Genomic DNA, 21,831 nt, shown 5'->3' on the forward strand with positions numbered 1-21,831 from the left:
GAGTGTAGAAGGAGGAACTAGAGTGTGTCGGGGACCACAGGCAGGGGTGTGGCTGTGACGTGAGGACGGGAGGGCGGGGCTGGTGGCAGGTGAGCTGCCAGGTCTCCCAGGCTCCAATCACTCTGGAGACTGAGCCATGGGGGGAAAACAGGACCAGAACGAGGCCTACGGTGAGGCTGGGGGTATGAGGCTGGGGGCAAGGCTGGGGTGGGGGCCCAGGACCCGGCGAGGGAGGGGAGGCTTGCTCCGGGGAACGGTAGCTGGGCTGGCACCAGGGAGAGGAGCTGAGGGGAGTCGTGGTCCCTGAGGGGAGGGCCCAGGGAACAGCTGATGGAAGGAGACAGTCAGGGTCCTCGGAGGAGGATGGGGTGCCCATTGCTGAGGAGCCTTTGGGGTGTGAAGCTGGGGTCTGCATGAGGAGGGGGGCTGGAGTCCCTGGGACGAGGGGGTGATGTCACGCCTGGACTCTGGGCCCCTCAGGACAGGGCCCTGGGAAGCAGAGCCTGAAGGAGGCAGGGTCAGGGTCCTGAGCAGAGGAAGGGGCTCAGGGGCTGGGAGGAGTGAGCTGGGCTCTGGGCCGCTGTCAGGAGGAACAGCTTGGGGTTCCTGAGAAGGAGGCGGAGTTTCAGCCTGGACTCTGGGTCTCTGAGGGGAAATGGTGCTGGGGATCTCCCTGCCGGGGTCTGTGAGGAGTGGCAGGGGCAGTGGGTTCTGCTGGGGGTCCCTGAGAGGAGTAGGGGCTGCAAATCTTGGTGGAGAGAGAGGGCTGGGGACCAGCCTCTGGGTTCTCTGCTAGGAGGGAGTCTATCTCAGAGCACATTAGGAATAGGGGCAGCAGACTTCTGGGGTTCCTGTGAAGGGTAAGGCCTGAGGAGAAGGAGCAGGCAGCCTGTCTCCAGGATCTCTGTGAGGAGCAAAGGCTGGGAGGCTGCCCCAAGGGGTCCTGAGGACAAGGACAGGGGGCGGGGTGGAGGAGTCTGCAGGGAGAGGGAACTGGGACCAGCCTCTGGGATCCCTGTGAGCAGTGAGGGTTAGGGCCCTGCCTGCAGAGGTTCCTTGGGGTTTCAGGGGTCTGAACTTCTAGTCTGGAAAGGAAGGAACCCCAAGGGAGGGACCTTCCAGAGGCGAGGCTTGGTCCAAAGGGAGTTAGGGGAGGGAGCAGTGGGGACACCCCACAGACTTCCTGGAACAGCTTTGGGTCAATCATTGACATCACGTCTGAGAACCATGGAGGGACAGAGTCCAGAGCACCTGGGAGAATGGACCGCACCCCTCCCCACACTCTTGCTCAGCCCTCTGTCCTCCCTCCTCGGTGCCCACACGGGACTCTGGCTGCCTGGCCTCACCTCCTCCCTGTGTGTACTCAGGGAGGACCAGGAACAGGACGCGCGGCCACAATCTCAACTGCCCGGCTCAGGTGTCACCCTGACTGCTCTCCCAGAGACTGTCAGTAGCCTGGGGACTAAGCTCCCTTCGGGGTGGGAGCTACAGGGCCGCCCCCACCCAGTCCCTGTGGGAATTGATGACTTTGGCTGAGGGCCCTGAGGTGTGAGCCGTAAATGACCCATAAAAAGCTGCCCTTTCCCCTCCCTCCGAGGCCGCCTGGTTGGAGGGCACAGTGACCAGTGAAGCTGCTGACCAAGCCTCGATCCCACCCTTCCCGTTCTCTAATTTCCCCTCCTGCCAGCCCTGCCCCTGTCTATCTCCCCCCCAGACTCCTGAGGGCCAGATAGGACCCTGGCGCAGCGTAGCTCCTGCTGTGGGGAAGGGTTTGGAGGGACTGGAAATGGGGCGAGAGACCCCTCTCAATGCCTCACTCTCCACACTCCTCCCCATGCCCTTCAGGGAAACCAGCCAAATATGACTCCTCCTTTCGAGGCCCCATCAAGAACAGGTGAGTTCTGGGCACTGTGCTGGTGGGGTCGGGGGGCGGATGGGGGCGGTGTCTGGGTTTTGCTTCATATTTGCTGAAATATTGGTAAGAAACTTGTGAGGAAAAAACCTCCTGCCCCAGGAGAGTGGTGGCCCTGGGGAGACTGTCGTGTGTGGAGGGGGCACAAGGGGGCTTCCCGGCCGCTGGTGATGTTCTGTGTCTTGGCCTGGGAGCTGGCTACACAGGCATGTGTCCTTTGGGAAAATTCATCCAGCTGAGCACTTCTGAACTGTGCCCTTTCCTGTTTTAAACTTCAGAAGAAAGTTTACCCACCCAGAAAAAGGTTTTCTTAAAGAGAATAAAATGAAAACTACCTACGCCTACTTTCCAGCATCCCCCAACTCTCCAAAGCACGACTCCTCCAGACCATGCTACCCCCCCAGTCCCCAGCATGCCCTCTCCAAAGGTTTCCCCCATTTCTCTCCAAGGAGCTGCACAGATATCATCTGCTGTGTCCTCTTCTTCCTCTTCATTCTGGGTTACATCGCCGTGGGGCTTGTGGGTGAGTTTCTGGCAGTGCAGAGCTGGGCAGTGGCTGGGGGACATTATTGTCCCAAGGAGGGACCACACCCACGGCCTTTCCCTCTTAAGTCCCTACTGCACTCCGCTGATTCATCTGTGTGTCTCTGTCTCCAGCCTGGGTGTATGGAGACCCCCAGCAAGTCCTCTACCCCAGGAACTCTACTGGGGCCTATTGCGGGATCGGGGAAAACAAGTGAGTATGAAGGCAAGAAGAGGGGGCAGGAGGGAGGTGAGATGGGGGATGGGTAGGGGACCACTCCACCTCAGCCTCCCTGAATCTCACCACTCCAGGCCACGTAGAACAGCCTCCACTGCTGGCCAGTGGCTTCTGAGTCCCCCTAGAATTAGGAGGCAGCAAAGAGTCATGGTCAAATGCATGGGTTTTAGGGTTCAGAGATGGTCATTTGAATCCCCAACTGGGCTAAGTAAGTTCTGGTTTGTGACCTCCGGCAAGGTACTCAACATCTCCGAACTTTGATTTCTTCTTCTGAAACACAAGGATGATTCCAGAAGCAAGGCTATCAGTCCCAGCATGCAGGAAACGTTCAATAAATAATAAAACCACTAACATTTATATGGCATTCCAGGCAGGCAGTGTACTTTACACACACGAACTCATTTAAACCTTGTGAGGTAGGTACTATAATTTTACATGTGATGGAACTGAGGCAGTGAGTGGTTAGATGACTTATTCAAGGTCATAAAGCTGGCTCCAGAGTTCAAGCTCTTAACCCTTTCGTTAGCAGTGGCGATGCTGAATTCCTCTGGGCAATCTTTCAGGCGTCTCCCATACCTCCCCAGCTGAGCTGAGCTTCCTGAGGCCAGGAACTGGGCCCATTGCACTCTTGAGGCACAGCCCTGGCAGTCCCTCTCTTTCCCGGAGGCTTGACCAAGCCCTGATGCATACGCTTCATTCTCTCCTACAGAGATAAACCATATCTCCTATACTTCAACATCTTCAGCTGCGTCCTAACCACCAACATCATCGGGATCACCCAGAATGGCCCGGAGTGCCCCACACCCCAGGTCAGAGTCTGGGACCTGCCTCTGTCCCCAGATCTCCCCCAGGGTCTTCATACCAGCCCCTCAGCATGCTCTCTGCCCCCAGGTGTGTGTGTCCTCCTGCCCAGAGTTCCCATGGACTGTGGAAATGGCCCAGCTCTCACAGACGGTCGGGCAGGTCTTCTACGCAGCAAATAGGAACTTTTGTCTGCCAGGGGTGCCTGGGGACATGGTGAGCGCTGTCCCCAATGTCATTGCTAAGGAGGGTCCATAATGAGGGAGGGTGGGAGGGGGAGTTGGGTAGATGATCGTGGTGGTAGAAAGCGGACTCACTCCTTCATCTTGCTCTGTGTCTGTGTGTCTGTCTGTCCTCCCCCCACCCTCCAGCAAGTGCTCCAAAGCCTGAGACAGGAGCTCTGCCCCAGTTTCCTCCTCCCTTCCACTCCAGGTGAGAAGCCACATTCCTTCCTCAGACATCATCCAGTCCTAGATTTTTTTCCCTCAAACAAGGGAACCAGGCTCAGAGAGAGTCAAGTCACACAGCTTGTCTGTGACAAAATCGGAATGAGCACCAGGTCTTCGTTTTTTTTCTCTGCCACATGATCATCCTACAGTCAGATCACCAGTGCTTATTATGTACCTGCTGCGTGCCAGGTACCGGGGACAGGTGAAGTGAAGATGAAAACTGCTCCCCTTTTGGACTACATCCTAGGTGGTGAGATCAGAGATGTTCACGAGGCGATTGCATGAGATTGCCATGAGAACATACGTGGGTGAATGTACACACATGCATTTATGTGCAGGCACAGGAGACTGGAAGCATGTTCAGCCAAATGTTAAAGTGACTGCGGCTGGGTGGTGGGATCACAGTTGACTTGTTTTTTTTGCTCTTTTTCCCAATATTAAATGTTATTTTTTTTTTTTTAAATTTTTTTTTTTTTAATGCTATTCTTGTCTGCTTACATTCTTTTTTTATTTATGTATGTATGTATGTATGTATGGCTTTGGTTTCTGTGCGAGGGCTTTCTTTAGTTGTGGCAAGCGGGGGCCACTCTTCATCGCGGTGCGCGGGCCTCTCACTGTCGCGGCCTCTCTTGTTGCGGAGCACAGGCTCCAGACGCGCAGGCTCAGTAATTGTGGCTCACGGGCCGAGTTGCTCCGCGGCATGTGGGATCTTCCCAGACCAGGGCTCGAACCCGCGTGCCCTGCATTGGCAGGCAGATTCTCAACCACTGCGCCACCAGGGAAGCCCCCTAAATGTTATTTTTAATAGGAAAAAAATTAACTATAGCATGAGAAAAGATATCCAGCTCTCAAGAGGTACAATAGGAAGTATCTCCAATGAGTGCTCCAAGGTCAGATAGATCTGGATTTAAATTCCAGCACTTTGCAGCTGTGTGATCTTAGGAAAATGACTCAACCTCTCTGAGCCTTGTTTCCTCATTTTTAGAATGTAAATGCAAAGCAAGCCTGCCTGGCAAAGCTGTTGTGAGGGTCAAGATAAATGGCGCTGTAGGCACATAATAGGTGCCACAGGAGATAGGGGTGGGGCCAGAAGGCTTCCTGGAGGGGGTGAGATGGAGATGGAGCTGAACAGGGCATCATGGATGGGATTTCTGGAGGAGGAAGCACAAAGGTACAGAGGGGAGGGGAAAGTGGCTGGGCTCAGACGATGGGGCCTTAAAGCCTGGCCGTGAGCGTGGGCACTCTCCAGGGCAAGGCATCTGGAGGTGTCTGGGCAGCAGAGTGACCTAGAGCCCTGGAATGCCAAGGTCCGGGCTGTGCCGTGTCTCCCGGGCACTCTGGCAGGGGCTGGATTGAAGGGTGGCAGGGGTGGGCGTGGAGGTGCTGTAAGAGGCAGGCCAGAGGGCAGGAGGGTCTGAACCCAGGCAGTGGCAGGGTGGGGAGGCAGGAGCATTACGAGACAGTGAAGGAAGCGTGGGCTCCTGGGGCAGGAGCTCCCTTTCGGCTGTGGAATCAAGAGCAGCCCACTGAGTGTGGCAGAGCCCTTCTCAACTCTGTGCCTAAGGGCACGACGAGCTGGGGTGGAGGCCAGAGACTTTCAAGACAAACTCTGGGCCCTCCCACCCAGTCGCCCGGTTCTCTCCCTCCAGCTCTGGGGCGTTGTTTTCCATGGTCCAATAGTACTGTGCCTGAGCTCCCAGGGATCTCCAACACGTCCATCGCCCAGGGCATCAGGTGGGCATTCCCTTGCCCCTACATCTCTGTCCCGCTCCCCCTTCCCACTCACAGCCCCATCTGACTCTTTCTCTCCGCACCAGCGGTCTTCTTGACAGCCTCAACGCCCGCGACATCAGTGTCAGGATCTTTGAAGACTTTGCCCAATCCTGGTATTGGATTCTTATGTGAGTCACCACATTCCCCTGCTCTCTCGTCCTTCCCTTCTCCCCACTCTGACCCTCTATCCCTTAGCCCACTGTCTGAAACAGAGCCTTTGGGCAGGGGAGGAGGAGCCAGAGCTCAGAATGGATCCCAAGTCCAACAGGATTTATAAGAGAAAGCGTGTGGGGGGGGGTTCTGATCTGGGGACATTGGGGGTTTGAGGAAAGGCATTTGGGGGTCTCTGAAAGGGGAAAGATATGGGGGATGTGGGGTGACCCTCACCTATGTTTCCCTGCCTGCAGTGCCCTAGGCGTGGCTCTGGTCCTGAGCCTGTTGTTTATCCTGCTTCTGCGCCTGGTGGCCGGGCCCCTGGTGTTTGTGCTGATCGTAGGGGTGCTGGGTGTGCTGGCATACGGCATCTACCACTCCTGGGAGGAATACCGCGTACTGCGGGACAAGGGTGCCTCCATCTCCCAGCTGGGCTTCACCACCAACCTCAGCGCCTACAGCAGCGTTCAGGAGACCTGGCTAGCAGCCTGTGAGTGCCCTGCCCACCCATGAACGACCAGCCACCCAAGGGCTGCCCTGGCCATGACCCAGGCCACTCTGCCCCCTGTCCACCCTCAGTGATCGTGCTGGCTGTGCTTGAAGGCATCCTGCTACTGATACTCATCTTCCTGCGGCAGCGGATTCGCATCGCCATCGCCCTCCTGGAGGAAGCCAGCAGGTCAGGGCCCATGTGGGAAGGAGAAGGGGCAGAGGGCGGGGGGGTGGGCCCAGGATGGGAGTGCTGGAAAGGTGGCAGAGCACTGGAGGAGAAGGGCGGCATAGCACAGTGATTAACATTGCTGTGTGGCTTAGCCTTTCTGTGCCTCAGTTTACCCATCTGTAAAATGGGGGTAATAATAGTTCCTACCTTGTAGGGTTGTCATAAGGATTAAATTAATTAGTGTCTTGTCAAGTGCCTAAAACATGAAACAAGCCCTTACTCTCCCTGAAGCCGCCCCTGGTGGCTTCTCTGTGGCTCTAGTTTCCTCTAAAGTTCCCTTGAGCCTGATTTATTCAGTTCAGTTCTTTTAGGGAGCTCCTACTATGTGCCCAGCCTTAGGGGGAAGGAGCAGGCCCTGGCGAGGGCAGAGGTGTGGCCTGTGCCAGGGTCAGCACCGTGAGAGGGTGGATGGGGACTGGGGGGCTAGCCTCACTGGTGGACTGCTCTCACCTCCCTGCAGGGCTGTAGGACAGATGATGTCTACCATGTTCTACCCGTTGTTCACCTTTGTCCTGCTGCTCGTCTGCGTTGCCTACTGGGCCATGACCGCTCTGTATCCTTTGCCCACATGACTGGGCCCTCCTGGAGCCCTTGGGGGTGGGGGGCAGGGCAATACTTTTGTAGACAGTGTGCCTTAGTGTGATTGGAAGAAGGCACCCCTTCCTCCCAGCAGACACAGCCCTGCCTTGAAAGAGCAAGCACAGGCTGAATTTCAGCCCCTCTGTGCAGTGAACAACCTGCTCAAGCACCTGGGAAGGGCTTGCTGAGAAGGGGACCTGTGGAGGCCCCCGTGTCACCATGCTTTCCTTGACTCCCCTCTGGGTACCTGGCCACATCTGGGCAACCCCAGTACGTGTTCTGGGCGCCCAATGTCAGCTTGTCCGGCTGTGAGAAAGTGCTGATGAATACATCATGCAACCCCATGGTGAGGATTTGGGGTGGACGTGGAGGGGCACCAGTAGGGCTGAGGGGACCTTAGAGAACAACTGGTTCAAATCCCTCATTGTGCAGAGGAGACTGAGGACCAGAGATGGCAAGGGGCTCACTCACGGTCACACAGCAGGCCCCTAGCAGAGCCAGAAAGGGAGTCTGTCTGCAGACTCCAGATCTCCTGCTGAGCCACCCATTGTGCTGCAAGAGGAGGCATGCTGTGCCCAAGGGCAGGGCCAGGCCCTGGGGCAGGTGGATCTCAAACTTCTCCATCCCTCCCCAGGACATTTCTCTGCCTAGAGGACCATTAACCACTTCACCCTTTCAGTCTCAGTCCACTCACCTGTAAAATGGAGATAATCTTAATATCTGTGCCTCAGCGTGGCCGAGAAAATTAAAGGACATTGGGCACATGAAAGTGCTTAGTATAATGGCTGGCACCTGATAAGAGCTAATAACTGTAGATGGGTTTTGTTTAGGTTATCTTTAGTTAGTCTTCCTCAGAACACACTGTTCTAGGCAATAGGCAGGTGGGCTCCCTGGGGGCCTGGGAGAGTAGCTGCTACCCCAAACTCTCCCCTGTGAAGTTCCCAGGGAGTGAGGCTGCACTGCTGGGTATTTACTGTCAAAGCTTTCATGTGGCCACCACATCAGAACTGGGACCATGGGCTGTGCCCACAGGCATTAGCCCCACTCTAAAAAAGGAGAGGGAGGTCGTTTACATTTAAGGAGGACCCACTATGTGCCAGGCATTGGCTATACAAAGCCTCAAATGAAGTACTTCTTGCTTTCAACTTGCTTATGACCTAGCGGTGGGGACTGACACAAACCCACAATTACATACAAAGTGGAAAGTGGTTATAAATTCTTGTTATAAAATTTCAAACAGACCAGTCCCTCCCTTAGGAAGCTTGCACAAGCCTCTTAGATGGCCTCATCCACCAGAGGGCAGACAGCAGAAGCAAGAAAACTATAATTCTGCAGCCTGTGGAAGGAAAACCACATTCACAGAAAGATAGACAAAATGAAAGGCAGAGGACTTTGTACCAGATGAAGGAACAAGATAAAACCCCAGAAAAACAACTAAATGAAGTGGAGATAGGCAACCTTCCAGAAAAAGAATTCAGAATAATGATAGTGAAGATAATCCAGGACCTTGGGAAAAGAATGGAGGCAAAGATCGAGAAGATGCAAGAAATGTTTAACAAAGACCTAGAAGAATTAAAGAACAAAAACACCTAGAAGAATTAAAGAACAAACAAACAGAGATGAACAATACAATAACTGAAATGAAAAATACACTAGAAGGAATCAATAGCAGAATAACTGAGGCAGAAGAACGGATAAGTGACCTGGAAGACAGAATGGTGGAATTCACTGCCGCAGAACAGAATAAAGAAAAAAGAATGAAAGGAAATGAAGACAGCCTAAGAGACCTCTAGGACAACATTAAATGCAACAACATTCTCATTATAGGGGTCCCAGAAGGAGAAGAGAGAGAGAAAGGACCCGAGAAAATATTTGAAGAGATTATAGTCAAAACTTCCCTAACGGGCTTCCCTGGTGGCGCAGTGGTGGGCTTCCCTGGTGGCGCAGTGGTTGAGAATCTGCCTGCCAATGCAGGGGACACAGGTTTGAGCCCTGGTCTGGGAAGATCCCACATGCCACGGAGCAACTAGGCCCGTGAGCCACAATTACTGAGCCTGCGCGTCTGGAGCCTGTGCTCCGCAACAAGGGAGGCCCCGATAATGAGAGGCCCGCGCACCGTGATGAAGAGTGGCCCCCACTTGCCACAACTAGAGAAAACCCTCGCACAGAAACGAAGACCCACCACAGCCATAAATAAATAAATAAAAATTTAAAAAAAGACCAAAAAAAAAAAAAGAAACTACCATTTGGTAAGTTTAAAAAAAAAAAAAAAAACTTCCCTAACATGGGAAAGGAAATAGCCACCCAAGTCCAGGAAGCCCTCCAAGTCCATCCATGTTGCTGTAAATGGCAACATTTCATTCCTTTTTATGGCTGAGTAGTATTCCGTTGTATTTATGTACCACATCTTCTTTATCCATTCATCTGTTGATGGACACTTAGGTTGCTTCTATACCTTAGCAATTGGAAATAATGCTGCTATGAACATTGGGTGCATGTGTCTCTTCCAATTAGTGGTTTTAGGGTTGTTTTTTTTTCAGGTGTACAGCCAGAAGTGGAATTGCTGGGTCATATGGTAGTTCTATTTTTAGCTTTTTGAGACAATTCTCACACTGCTTTCCACAGTGACTGCGCCAATTTACTTTCCCATCAGCAGTGTACAAGTGTTGCCTCTTCCTCACATCCTTGCCAACATTTGTTGTGTTCTTTTTGATGATGGCCATTCTGACAGGTGTGAGGTGATATCTCATTGTGGTTTTGATTTGCATTTCCCTGATGATTAGCGATGTTGAGCATCTTTCCATGTGCCTGTTGGCCGTCTGCATTTCCTCTTTGGAAAAATGTCTATTCAGCTCTTCTGCCCATTTTTTAAAATAAATTTATTTATTTATTTATTTATGGCTGAGTTGGATCTTTGTTGCTGCACACGGGCTTTCTCTAGTTGCAGCGAGTGGGGGCTACTCTTCGTTGCGGTGCGCGGGCTTCTCATTGCGGCAGCTTCTCTTGTTGCGGAGCACAGGCTCTAGGTGCGTGGGCTTCAGTAGTTGTGGCTCACGGGCTTTTGAGCGCAGGCTCAGTAGTTGTGGCGCATGGGCTTAGTTGCTCCACGGCATGTGGGATCTTCCCGGACCAGGGCTTGAACCCATGTCCCCTGCATTGCCAGGTGGATTCTTAACCACTGCACCACCAGGGAAGCCCCGTTCTGCCCATTTTTAAATCAGGTTGTTTGTGTTTTTCATGTTGAGTTGTATGAGCTGTTTTTATATGTTGGATATTAATCCCTTATTGGTCATATCATTTGCAAATATTTTTCCCATTCAGTAGGTTGTCTTTTCATTTTTCGATGGTTTCCTTTGCTGTGCAAAAGCTTTTAAGTTTAATTAGGTCCCATTTGTTTATTTCCTCTGCTTTAAGAGACGAATCTGTGTTTTTTACTTTTTATTAGGGAAATTTTCAGACACACACAAACATGGAGAATCCCTGTACTCAGATTCCATAACCTTCAGCCTTCTGTTCTTGTTTCATCTATTTCCCTACCCATCCCCCACTCCGTGCAATTTTTAAAATTTATTTATTTATTTATTTATTTATTTGGCTGTGCCAGGTCTTAGTTGCGGCACGTGGGATCTTCGTTGTCACGTGCAGGATCTTTGTTGCGGCATGCAGGATCTTTAGTTGCAGCACACGGACTTCTTAATTGTGGCATGCAGACTCTTAGTTGCAGCATGCAAACTCTTAGTTGTGGCATGCATGTGGGATCTAGTTCCTTGACCAAGGATTGAACCTGGGCCCCCTGCATTGGGAGCGTGGAGTCTTAACCACTGGACCACCAGGGAAGTCCCCATGCAATTTATTTTTCTCGAGTTTTTAAAGGCAAATTCTGAACGTTGTGCCATTTCACCTTTAAATATATCAGGATGGATCGCAACAGATAAGGACTTTTAAAAAGCATAACCACTACACCATTATCACACCAAACAAAATTAATGGTTCCTTACCATCATCTGATACCCAGTCTGTTCAATTTTGCTAGAAAGTACTTTGGTTGAAGTTGCAGAGGCTGCTCTGGGAGGGGACAAGCTGTTCAAGTGCAAAGGATAGCTAGGCATTGGTCACACTGCCTTCATACCATTAAGGCTTAGTCCACACGGCCTGGGAGCTCTTGTGCCATCCAGAGACTGGAGACTGAAGGAAACTAATTACACTCACACAATAGGCAAGCTGAACCCTGTCTGAACCCAGAGATGGATCTCCTGGAAGGAATGGGCTTCCCCAATTCTGGGGAGGCTGTTACCACCCTCTGCTCTGGGAGGGCAGGAGCTGGTTGGGAATGAGCCTCCTCTGCCTGCCTCCCCAGGACCAGCCGGTGAACTCCTCCTGCCCAGGGCTGATGTGCGTCTTCCAGGGCTACTTGTCCACAGGCCTAGTACAACGTTCTCTCTTCAATTTGCAAATCTATGGGGTCCTGGGGCTGTTCTGGACCATCAACTGGGTACTAGCCCTGGGCCAGTGTGTCCTGGCTGGGGCCTTTGCCTCCTTCTACTGGGCCTTCCACAAGCCCCGGGACATCCCTACCTTTCCCCTGAGCTCTGCCTTCATCCGCACACTCCGGTAAGCCTGGGGCAGGGGGCTGGGAATTATGAACCCGGGAGTCTTCTGACTACCTGCCTCTGACTACCTCACTAACCCCTGTGCAGTTACCACACTGGGTCACTAGCCTTCGGAGCCCTCATCTTGACCCTGGTGCAGATAGCCAGGGTCATCCTGGAGTACATTGACCACAAACTGAGAGGTGAGTCGAGGTTGGGAGCTGGGCAAGGCTAGGCTGATCAGCTGGATCCTTGGGGGCTGGAGTGGGGGGCGGTGTGCTGTCAGGGGCCAGTGACCAAACATGAGCCCTCCTTACCCCAGGAACCCAGAACCCTATGGCCCGCTGTATCATGTGCTGCTTCAAGTGCTGCCTCTGGTGTTTGGAAAAGTTTATCAAGTTCCTGAACCGCAATGCATACATCATGGTGAGCCCACTACATGAGCAACCCCTTGCTCTGGGGGCCCTTGATGCAGGCCTCCTACCCTGGCCTAGGTAAGCTCACCACAGGTAACCCTGAACTTTCCACCTCACCCAGATTGCCATCTATGGGAAGAATTTCTGCGTCTCAGCCAAAAACGCCTTCATGCTGCTCATGAGGAACATTGTCAGGTCAGGCTGTCACCCCCCACCTCCGTGATCTCCCACCCATAAGCATGCTGTGCTCAGAAGGGCCTTGAGCTTGGTTTAATCTCTGCTGCCTCCATCTTGAAATGTGAACAGTTTTTGTTTTGCATCTGTCATGGCAAATTATATAGCCAGTTCTACTCCCAGCCCTGCCAGGCCTCTTACCCCCAACCTACCCCAACTCCTTGTACAGGGTGGTCGTCCTGGACAAAGTCACAGACCTGCTTCTGTTCTTTGGGAAGCTGCTGGTGGTTGGAGGTGTCGGTAAGGACCAGGGCAGGGAGTTACAGAGGACAGGGGTGCTGGGCAGTTTAAGAGGTGACCTCAGAGGAGTGATGCTGACCTCCAGATCTCTCTCACAGGGGTCCTGTCCTTCTTTTTTTTCACCGGTCGCATCCAGGGACTGGGTAAAGACATTGAGAGTCCCCAACTCAACTATTACTGGCTGCCCATCATGGTGAGTGACACCCCCCCAACCCCCCACCCCCATACCTTCCCACTCCCACCCTCCACCCCACCCCACCCCCGACCCCCACTTCACCCTCCAACTCTCCAAAGGAACCCTAAGGGAAACCTTGCATCTTGCAGACCTCCATCCTGGGGGCCTATGTCATCGCCAGCGGCTTCTTCAGTGTTTTCGGCATGTGTGTGGACACTCTCTTCCTCTGTTTCTGTGAGTCACACCTCCACCTCCTCTCTTCAACTTAAAGGTACCAGATCATTCAGGCTTTTTTGGAGACTTGGTGCTTCTAGAAACAGCGACCTCGTGAGTTACAGGAGCCAGAGCCTCTTCTAACATCCTCAGGGCAGGTGTTTGGGAAGAAAGGAGGGAGTGAGCTCCCAGGCTCCTGGGCTCTCCCAAGACGGGACATTCCAGGGGAGAGGCCTCTGGTATCTTCCCCTAGAAAATCTAGGAAAGAAGTTAGCCACAGGAGACTTCACAGCAGCTGGCTGTAGTGAGTGGGGATTTTCTCACCCTACTGTATGCATTCATTCAGGGTTTCCTGTGTACCAGGCTCTGCGCTAAGCAACTGACATGTATTTTTTCCGTTAATCCTTATCACGCTATGAAATATTTTTGACACCCCCCCTTTACAGATGAGGAAACTATTACATAACCTACCCAGTAGGTTGCAAAAACTGCCCCCCAAAATCAGCCCGTGGTGGCGCAGCCTGGAAACCAGGGAGCTGTCTCTTAGTCCCTGATTTTCCCGGGGAGTGGGGTTGGCTCCCAGCGGTGCGCTCTTATGAGTCTATGTCGTGCCTCAGTGGAAGACTTGGAGAGGAACGACGGTTCCGTGGACCGGCCCTACTACATGTCCAAGGCCCTTCTGAAGATTCTGGGCAAGAAGAACGAGATGCCCCCGGGAGACAAGAGGAAGAAGTGAGAGGCGCAGCTCTGATCCAGGACTACACCCCGGCTATACAGCCTCCCAGCCTCAACCCGCCTTCCAGATCTCGATTTTGTAGTAAAAAGATTTTATTAAAAGACTGATATTTTGTTTTCTCAAAGACTCTGGGACTTTTATTTCCTCCTACACGCTGCCCTTTTTAACCTCGCCTGGCTCTTTAAAATAGACCCCGCCCCTATGACGTGAACCAGGTGCCTCGGCCAATCAAAAAGCTCCTGAGGAGTAATGCACGCCCCCTTCTTCACCCCAGCCAATACGCTTCCGGCCGGGGTCACGCGCTCCGGGGCTTCTAACAGGGCCAATTGGAAAGCGATAGCTCTGAGGCGCTGAAGGGTCACGTGGGGAGTCGTGCGAGGGCCAAAGAGAGTCGCGGAAGCGTGGCGGGCCGGCTGGGATTGGGGCGGGTTTGAGGGTGACATCTGAGCGTTTAAAGGGCCGGGGTCAGTTGACGAATCCAGCCCGCGTCTAGTCCTGGGGGGCCAGGGTCGCTGCTGCCGCGAGGGAGAGATGACTGCGGAGCGACCCGGCACAGTGACCCTGGGCAGACCCGGGAGACCGCGAATGCTGGGATCATGGGGAGTCTGTAGGGTTCAGGTGTTTGCCGCGATCTTCCTGCTGCTGTTGTCTTCAGCAGGAGTCGGGGCCAGGGTAAAGGACGACTTCAGTCTGGTGAGTCACCCCTCGCATAGCCCCATCCCCGACTCACGCAGGCGGTCTGTGCCCAGTTGTACCCCGGGACCTAGGCTGCTGAGCCCCCTCTCCTCCGAGGAACTCTCCGACCCCGTTCCCTCCTTTCCCAGTCCCTTTCCCTCTCTGGGCCCTTGTCCTCTTTCCCTCTGAGTCTCCTCTTTCGAGCTCCTTACCCTTTTGAGGTCTCCCTGTCTCTGAGGGCTCCTTGTCCCCTCGTAGTCCTTTCCCCGCTCCGAGCCCCCAGTTTCGCTCCGAACTCTCCTCAGGGTTCCCCTTCCTTGTTCTGGGACCCTTCTCCCACTCGGGATCCCCATCACCCTGCCTCTCCCAGGGGAACCTGACTCCGAGCTGCGATTCATTCACCCTAAAACCCCAAGTCACGTTTGTTCTGTTGACCCTTCCTCCTCGCTTCGTAGGTTCATCCGCTTGTGACCATGGAGCAGCTGCTCTGGGTGAGCGGGAAGCAGATCGGCTCTGTGGACACCTTCCGCATCCCGCTCATCACCACCACTCCTCGGGGCACTCTCCTTGCCTTTGCTGAGGCCAGGAAAATGTCAGCATCGGATAAAGGAGCTAAGTTCATTGCTCTGCGGAGGTCCACGGACCAGGGTATAAAGATGCCTGGGTCACAAGAGGTTGGATGGGTGGGGAGTTTGACCTGCCTTAGGGCCCTGAGGCTGCTGGATCCCTGAGGAGTAGAGGGAACCTAAGGCAGGAAGGCAGTGATCTGGAAATTGGGCTCACCAAGGAGTTGAACATTCATTCAGACATTTATTGAGCACTTACTGTATACCTGGCATTGTTCTAGGTTCTGTGAATACAGTTATGAACAAAACAAAGCAAAAATCCTTGCCTTCACAGGGCTTATATTCTACTGGGGTGGGGGGAGACAGACAATAAACATAATAAATAAATGTATTTTTTGTATTGGAAGCTGATAAGTACAGTGGAGAAAAATGAAACATGGCAAGAGGTATGGAGAGCGCCAGAATTTGACTGTAATTTTAAGTAGATGACATTTGAGCAGACTCAGAGGAGGTAAGTGAGCCTGGAAGAAGAGCCAGGCAGGTGTAACAAGCTTAGACAGAGTTCACCACCCCCCCGCCAAGGAGGGGAGTATTTGAGGAACGAGAAGGAGTTTGTGTGGCTGGATGGAGTGAGCAAGGGTAGAATAGATAAGGTCTGAGAGGTAAGGAGGGGCAGGTCTCGTGGGGCCATCATAAGGCCTTGGGTCCTTAGCAGGAGGTGAAAATTGCAGCGAGTGGTGGAAAGGGAACCTCCAGAGTGCTCACCCTGGGTTTCTTCCCTTTTTTCTTTAGGCAGCACATGGTCTCCAACAGCTTTCATTGTGGACGATGGGGAGAGCCCAGATGGGCTGAACTTGGGGGCAGTGGTGAGCGATACAACAACAGGAGTGGTCTTCCTTTTCTACTCCCTCTGTGCTCACAAGGCTGGCTGCCAGGTGGCCTCCACCATGCTGGTGTGGAGCAAGGATGACGGCGTTTCCTGGAGTTCGCCTCGGAACCTCTCCTTGGACATAGGCACTGAGATGTTTGCCCCCGGACCGGGCTCTGGCATTCAGGTCTCTGTCCTGAGATGGGTGGAGGGAGGTGCCTCGTAGAGAGTCTGCCCCGTTATGGACTCCTTTGCAAAGAGAAGATCCTGTGAAGTCAGATTTTTCTGTCTTAGGTGGCATTCCTTGGAAGAAAGGGACATCCTGGGAGGAACACCCTACCAAGGGAAGGTGGAATTTTGCCATTGGCTTCCCATTTGGGGGTTGTCAACAGGGCTGCACTAATCCATGTGCAGATTAGAAAAAAAATTAGAAAGTCCTGTGCAGATTAGAAAAAAGCCCTCCTTTGGGCAGACACAAGCCTGTGCCATGGTCCACAGCTTGGCCTGTGAGCACAGGTTGGGTTTAAGCTCCCATCTCCCCCTGTGGCTAGGCCCCCTTGTCCTGTGCACAGCCTGTCCAGAGTACACCCTGGATGTCCCGAAGGAGCTTATTCTGCCAAAGAGCTTCTTAATTCAGACAGTGGGTGTTTGTAATGCTTGTGGAACCCTCAGCAAGCAAGGACGGAACGGAAGGGGACAAGGTGTGTCCTCACACTTAGGAGGTGGTGGGTTCCCCTCCCCTGCCTCTGAGCCCCCTCAGTGTCTCTGTCTGTGGCACCCCTATCCTTTTCCCACAGAAACAGCGGGAGCCTCGGAAGGGCCGGCTCATTGTGTGTGGCCATGGGACGCTGGAGCGGGACGGGGTCTTCTGCCTCCTCAGTGATGACCGCGGCGCCTCCTGGCGCTATGGGAATGGGGTCAGCGGCATCCCCTATGGCCAGCCCAAGCGGGAAAATGATTTCAGCCCCGACGAGTGCCAGGTCAGGAGTCCATGGGCTGTCCCCCACCCCATCAACCTGCTCTGTCCTCCAGAGCACCATTCCACTCACGGACCCCGGGCCTGGCTGCCCAGCTCCGTGCCACCCAGCCTTGCTCCCTCAGGGACAGGGCCCTTTGCCCCGCCCCCACCCTGCGTCTTCCTGAAGCCCTCTTCTCTCCGCTCAGCCCTTTGAGCTCCCCGATGGCTCAGTGGTCATCAATGCCCGGAACCAGAACAACTACCACTGCCACTGCCGAATCATCCTCCGCAGCTACGATGCCTGTGATACTCTGAGGCCCCGTGATGTGACCTTTGACCCTGAGCTCGTGGACCCTGTGGTAGCCGCAGGGGCTGTAGCCACCAACTCCGGCATTGTCTTCTTCTCCAACCCAGCCCATCCAGAGTTCCGTGAGTATCTGCCAGGTGGGGTCGGCGAGGAGCCCCCGTGACCTAGAGAAGGAGGCCTTCTCTAGGGGGAGACCTTCCTTCCCCTGACTCTGCTGCTGTTCCCAGGAGTGAACCTGACCCTGCGCTGGAGCTTCAGCAATGGCACCTCATGGCAGAAGGAGACGGTCCAGCTGTGGCCGGGGCCCAGTGGCTACTCCTCACTGGCAACCCTGGAGGGCAGTGTGGGCGGGGAGGACCAGGCCCCGCAACTCTATGTCCTGTATGAGAAAGGCCGGAAACAGTACATAGAGAGCATCTCCCTGGCCAAAGTCAGCGTCTTTGGGACACTCTGAGCTGTACACCTGCCAGGGGGGTAGAAGGCCCTGGACTCAGCCTCAGGACCATGGGTGTGTAGAGGGTCTACTGGAGGAGCCTAGAAGACGGTTCCACCTTCCTTTAGAGTCTAGCGTTTTGCAAAATCAACTTCTCTTTGACAGGGAAATCATTCCTTAGGACTAAAAACCTGGCTTCTCCCACATAGGAAGAGCTGCCCACACGTGGGAGCACTTCTCTTCCACATTGCTGGGTCTGCCCCCCTGCCCTTTCTGCCCTCTCAGGGCAGTGATTGGTCCTTTTCTTGGACAGGGCTAGGTGGGCCTGTAGCATTAAATAAATGTGAACTCAGGGAACTGGGGAAGGCTTACCTCTTTGGGGTAAGATGCTGGCTTTGGAGAGGGTTGGTGAAAGTTCCAGAAGGGCAGGACATTTGGTTTCAAGGTAAGGAACGAGGTGCACCACCCACTTTGACTATGTATGAATCAAAATGTTTATAACTTAACATTCTTAATGAAGGAGAATGAATATTTGCAGAGTCTCTGTGGTTGTGTCAGTGCACATCTTCATGTCTGTTTTCCTGGTGCACACGTATGGGACTGGGAGTGAGTTTTGGGGAGGAAGCTGGTGTGCTTATTGCCTGTGAAAATCTGTGACTTTGGCAAATCAAATCCTCCTTTCTTTTTCGCATTCCTTCTTATCACAGAAAACAGATTGCTCTTAACAAGTGTAATGAGGAGTAGGAGGAGGAGCCTCATAAGATAATTAAAAACTGGCTGTTTTGTATTTCTAAGGTGGGGTGAGATACTATCCTCCATGAAACAGGGAGCAGGTGTGTAAAATGCAGATGAGAAGCCTCTCCCGGGCCAGCCTGGCAGAGAAATAAGCACTGTGGCAATTATGTGAGAAAACAACATCTCATCCTAAAGGAGATGCTGTGAAAAGAACCTGGGCAGCCTGCAGCTGAGTGGGACAGCCACAGCTTTTCTCCATATGGAAAGAAAATGCAATGCCTGGATGGGACGGTAGGAATGTTCAAGACATTCTTTTCTTCTTTTAAAATTATTTATTTATTTATTTGTTTGCTTATTTATTTATTTATTTGGCTGCGCTGGGTCTTAGTGCCAGTTCCGGCACACAGGATCTTCGTTGTTGGTGTGGGATCTTCATTGCAGCACCTGGGCTCCTTAGTTGTGGCATGCAAACTCTTAGTTGCGGCATGCGTGTGGGATCTAGTTCCCTGACCAGGGATCAAACCTGGGCCCCCTGCATTGGGAGCGCAGAGTCTTATCCACTGCGCCACCAGAGAAGTCCCTGCACATTGCATTTTGATGTTTCTTAAATCTCAGTCTACAGTAGTTACACCTCCTATCCTCTCTTCTTTCTCTCTCTCTTTTTTTTTTTTCTTTTTGATACCGTCTACACAGAAATATGTTCATTTGTCCTGTACGTTCCACTCTCTGGATTCATCTGTTTCTTCCTCAGAGTGTCATTTAACTTTTTTCCTCCATACCTTGTATTTCCAGTTATCAAACCTGAAGGTTTAATTAGATTTCAGATTCCACTGGGTGAGGGAGGCGGGGGACAAGATTCCTTCCCAGGTGCTCTGTGTTTCCTATTGTGCTCCCTCAGGAAGCAAATGCTGCCCGCTTGTCCCTCTCTGAGTAAAGCTGAATTGAGTGATGGGTTCAGATGGCCATAGCCTGACCCCTCCTTTGTAAGGTTTCCCCATCAACCTTCCAACTGACAGTTTCATCCACAGATGAGTTTTGCCTGAATCAATTATTTCATGAGGGGTTGTGAAATGTTGGTTTTTGAATTATTTTATTCTGTCCTCATTTATTAGCTGGAATTCTTTAGTAAAAAGGAACTGTCCCTCATCAAGGCTGTTGGGTTACCCTGAAGCATGATTTGTATGGGAAAGTCAGGATAAATGCTTCATATCTCCCCTTAACTTGCCAGGTCTCAGAGTAACCTGATGTAATATTTTACCTTGGCCAGTAAACCACATTGTTACCACACAGGACACACATACAGAGGCAGAATCTATGGGCCTGCGGGGGGACATCTGACGGAAGAAATATGCGGAGACGAACACAGGCAGCATGGCCGGGGAGGGCAGGCTCTGCTCTTCTAACACAGGTGGAGGAATAGATATGACGCAGGAAGTGCGGTGGGGGGGGTGGCATCTGCAGCAACTGGGACGTCTGCTCTCCACTGCCACTAAAAATGCACATCTGAGAAAGTCTCGCTAACAACTTTCTTTATCAGAAATAATGGAGGAGAGAGAGGAAGTGATACCATGAATGTCCGCCACATGAGCTACTGCCTCGTGAAGTAGACATGGCAGGGGGCTTGTAAGGAAGTGATCATGTTCCTTCTTCATAGCCAAGAACCCTCAGCTAAGAGAGAGGCTCCTCAAGGAAGGATCTCCGCCCCTGGAGGTGGCGGAGTGGAGTCATTATAAACCAGAGTCCTGGCCCTACCCCAAACCTGCCTGTAGGTTCAGTGTCTCTAGAATCAGTCCAGGACCTTGCTTTTTTTTTTTTTTTTAATGTATTTTATTGAAGTGTAGTTGATTTGCAATGTTGTTAATTTCTGCTGTACAGCAAAGTGATTCAGTTATATGTATGAATATACGTTATACGTATATTCTTTTTCATATTCCTTTCCATTATGGCTTATCCCAGGATACTGAACATAGTTCCTTGTGCTATACAGTAGGACCTTGTTGTTTATCCATCCTATATGTAATAGTTTGCATCTGCTAATCCCAAACTCCCAGTCCATCCCTTCTCCACCTCCACTCCCCGTTGGCAACTGCAAGTCTGTTCTCTGTGTCTGTGAGTCTTTTTCTGTTTTGTGGATAAGTTAATTTGTGTCATATTTTAGATTCCACATATAATTCCTCTAATAATTGGCGATGTCGAGCATCTTTTCATGTCTCTGTTGGCCATCTGTACATCTCCTTTGGAGAAATATCTATTTAGGTTTTCAGCCCATTTTTCGATTGGGTTGTTTTTGTTTTGTTTATTTTGTTGTTATTGAGATATATGAGCTGTTTGTATATTTTGGAAATTAAGCTTTTGTCGGTCACATCATTTGCAAATATTTTCTCCCAGTTCGTAGGTTGTCTTTTCATTTTGTTTATGGTTTCCTTTGCTGTACAAAAGCTTGTAAGTTTGATTAGGTCCCATTTGTTTATTTTTGCTTTTATTTCTATTGCCTTGGGAGACTGACCTAAGAAAACATGGGTATGGGACTTCCCTGGTGGTGCAGTGGTTGAGAATCCACCTGCCAGTGCAGGGGACACGGGTTCGAGCCCTGGTCCGGGAAGATCCCACATGCCGTGGAGCAACTAAGCCGCCCGTGCACCACAACTACTGAAACCTGTGCACCTAGAGCCCGTGCTCTGCAACAAGAGAAGCCACCGCAATGAGAAGCCTGCACACCACAACAAAGAGTAGCCCATGCTCGCCGCAACTAGAGAAAGCCCACGCACAGCAGCTAAGACCCAACGCAGCCAATAAATAAATAAATTTATAAAAAAAAAAAAAAGAAAACATGGGTATGATTCATGTCAGAGAACGTTTTGCCTATGTTTTCTTTTAGGAGTTTTATGGTGTCATGTCTTATATTGAAGTCTTTAAGCCATTTTGAGTTTATTTTTCTGTATGTTGTGAGGGTGTGTTCTAACTTCATTGATTTACATGCGGCTGTCCAGCTTTCCGAACACCACTCGCTGAAGAGACTGTCTTTTCTCCATTGTATATTCTTGCCTCCTTTGCAGGGCCTTGCTTTTTTTTTTTAATAAATTTATTTATTTATTATTTATTTATTTTTGTCTGTGTTGGGTCTTCATTGCTGCACACAGGCTTTCTCTAGTTGCAGCGAGCAGGGGCTACTCTTCGTTGCAGTGTGCGGGCTTCTCATTGTGGTGGCTTCTCTTGTTGCGGAGCAGGGGCTCTAGGCACGCGAGCTTCAGTAGTTGTGGCTTGCAGGCTCAGCAGTTGTGGCTCACAGGCTCTAGAGCGCAGGCTCAGTAGTTGTGGCACACGGGCTTAGTTGCTCCACGGTATGTGGGATCTTCCCGGACTAGGGCTCGAACCCATGTCCCCTGCGTTGGCAGGCGGATTCTTAATCACCGCGCCACCAGGGAAGTCCGGGCCTTGCATTTTTAAAAGGAACTACAGGAGAGTCTAACACTGGGGTCTTTGGGCTGCACTTTAAGAAACTGTCTCTTAGACGTTTTAGCCTAGACTTAGGAAGACT

General features: G+C 52.0%; 2 protein-coding genes across 2 annotated transcripts; both read left to right on the forward strand.

The window, feature by feature from the left end:
• The first annotated feature begins 77 nt into the window (after positions 1–77).
• On the forward strand, positions 78–13,869 carry SLC44A4 (solute carrier family 44 member 4). The gene is made up of 21 exons (XM_007193933.2): positions 78–170; positions 1,846–1,894; positions 2,362–2,435; positions 2,570–2,648; positions 3,382–3,481; positions 3,564–3,689; positions 3,845–3,905; positions 5,572–5,656; positions 5,740–5,823; positions 6,103–6,338; positions 6,428–6,527; positions 7,030–7,122; positions 7,392–7,494; positions 11,506–11,759; positions 11,846–11,940; positions 12,060–12,163; positions 12,275–12,348; positions 12,557–12,627; positions 12,726–12,820; positions 12,952–13,036; positions 13,633–13,869. Exons 1-21 carry the CDS (start codon positions 137–139, stop codon positions 13,749–13,751), a joined length of 2,121 nt encoding a protein of 706 aa, XP_007193995.2. The 5' UTR covers positions 78–136; the 3' UTR covers positions 13,752–13,869.
• A 250-nt stretch (positions 13,870–14,119) lies between these two features.
• NEU1 (neuraminidase 1) lies at positions 14,120–20,812 on the forward strand. Its single transcript, XM_007193934.2, has 6 exons — positions 14,120–14,444; positions 14,882–15,074; positions 15,785–16,047; positions 16,658–16,840; positions 17,025–17,247; positions 17,353–20,812. The coding sequence occupies exons 1-6, from the start codon at positions 14,283–14,285 to the stop codon at positions 17,577–17,579; spliced, it is 1,251 nt and encodes a 416-aa protein (XP_007193996.1). The 5' UTR covers positions 14,120–14,282; the 3' UTR covers positions 17,580–20,812.
• Positions 20,813–21,831: the final 1,019 nt, after the last annotated feature.

The sequence above is a fragment of the Balaenoptera acutorostrata genome, chromosome 10, assembly GCF_949987535.1.
Source record: "Balaenoptera acutorostrata chromosome 10, mBalAcu1.1, whole genome shotgun sequence".
In the NCBI taxonomy this organism is placed as follows: Eukaryota; Metazoa; Chordata; class Mammalia; order Artiodactyla; family Balaenopteridae; genus Balaenoptera; species Balaenoptera acutorostrata.

Excerpts from the sequence above, each read along its gene's own strand:
- NEU1 (XM_007193934.2), top strand. The coding sequence starts at position 14,283 with ATGACTGCGGAGCGACCCGGCACAGTGACCCTGGGCAGACCCGGGAGA. Across the intron at positions 16,048-16,657 it reads GACCGGGCTCTGGCATTCAG|AAACAGCGGGAGCCTCGGAA; the intron begins GTCTCTGTCCTG and ends CTTTTCCCACAG. Across the intron at positions 17,248-17,352 it reads CCCAGCCCATCCAGAGTTCC|GAGTGAACCTGACCCTGCGC; the intron begins GTGAGTATCTGC and ends TGCTGTTCCCAG.
- SLC44A4 (XM_007193933.2), top strand. The coding sequence starts at position 137 with ATGGGGGGAAAACAGGACCAGAACGAGGCCTACG. Across the intron at positions 11,760-11,845 it reads GCCTTCATCCGCACACTCCG|TTACCACACTGGGTCACTAG; the intron begins GTAAGCCTGGGG and ends ACCCCTGTGCAG. Across the intron at positions 12,628-12,725 it reads GCTGGTGGTTGGAGGTGTCG|GGGTCCTGTCCTTCTTTTTT; the intron begins GTAAGGACCAGG and ends TCTCTCTCACAG.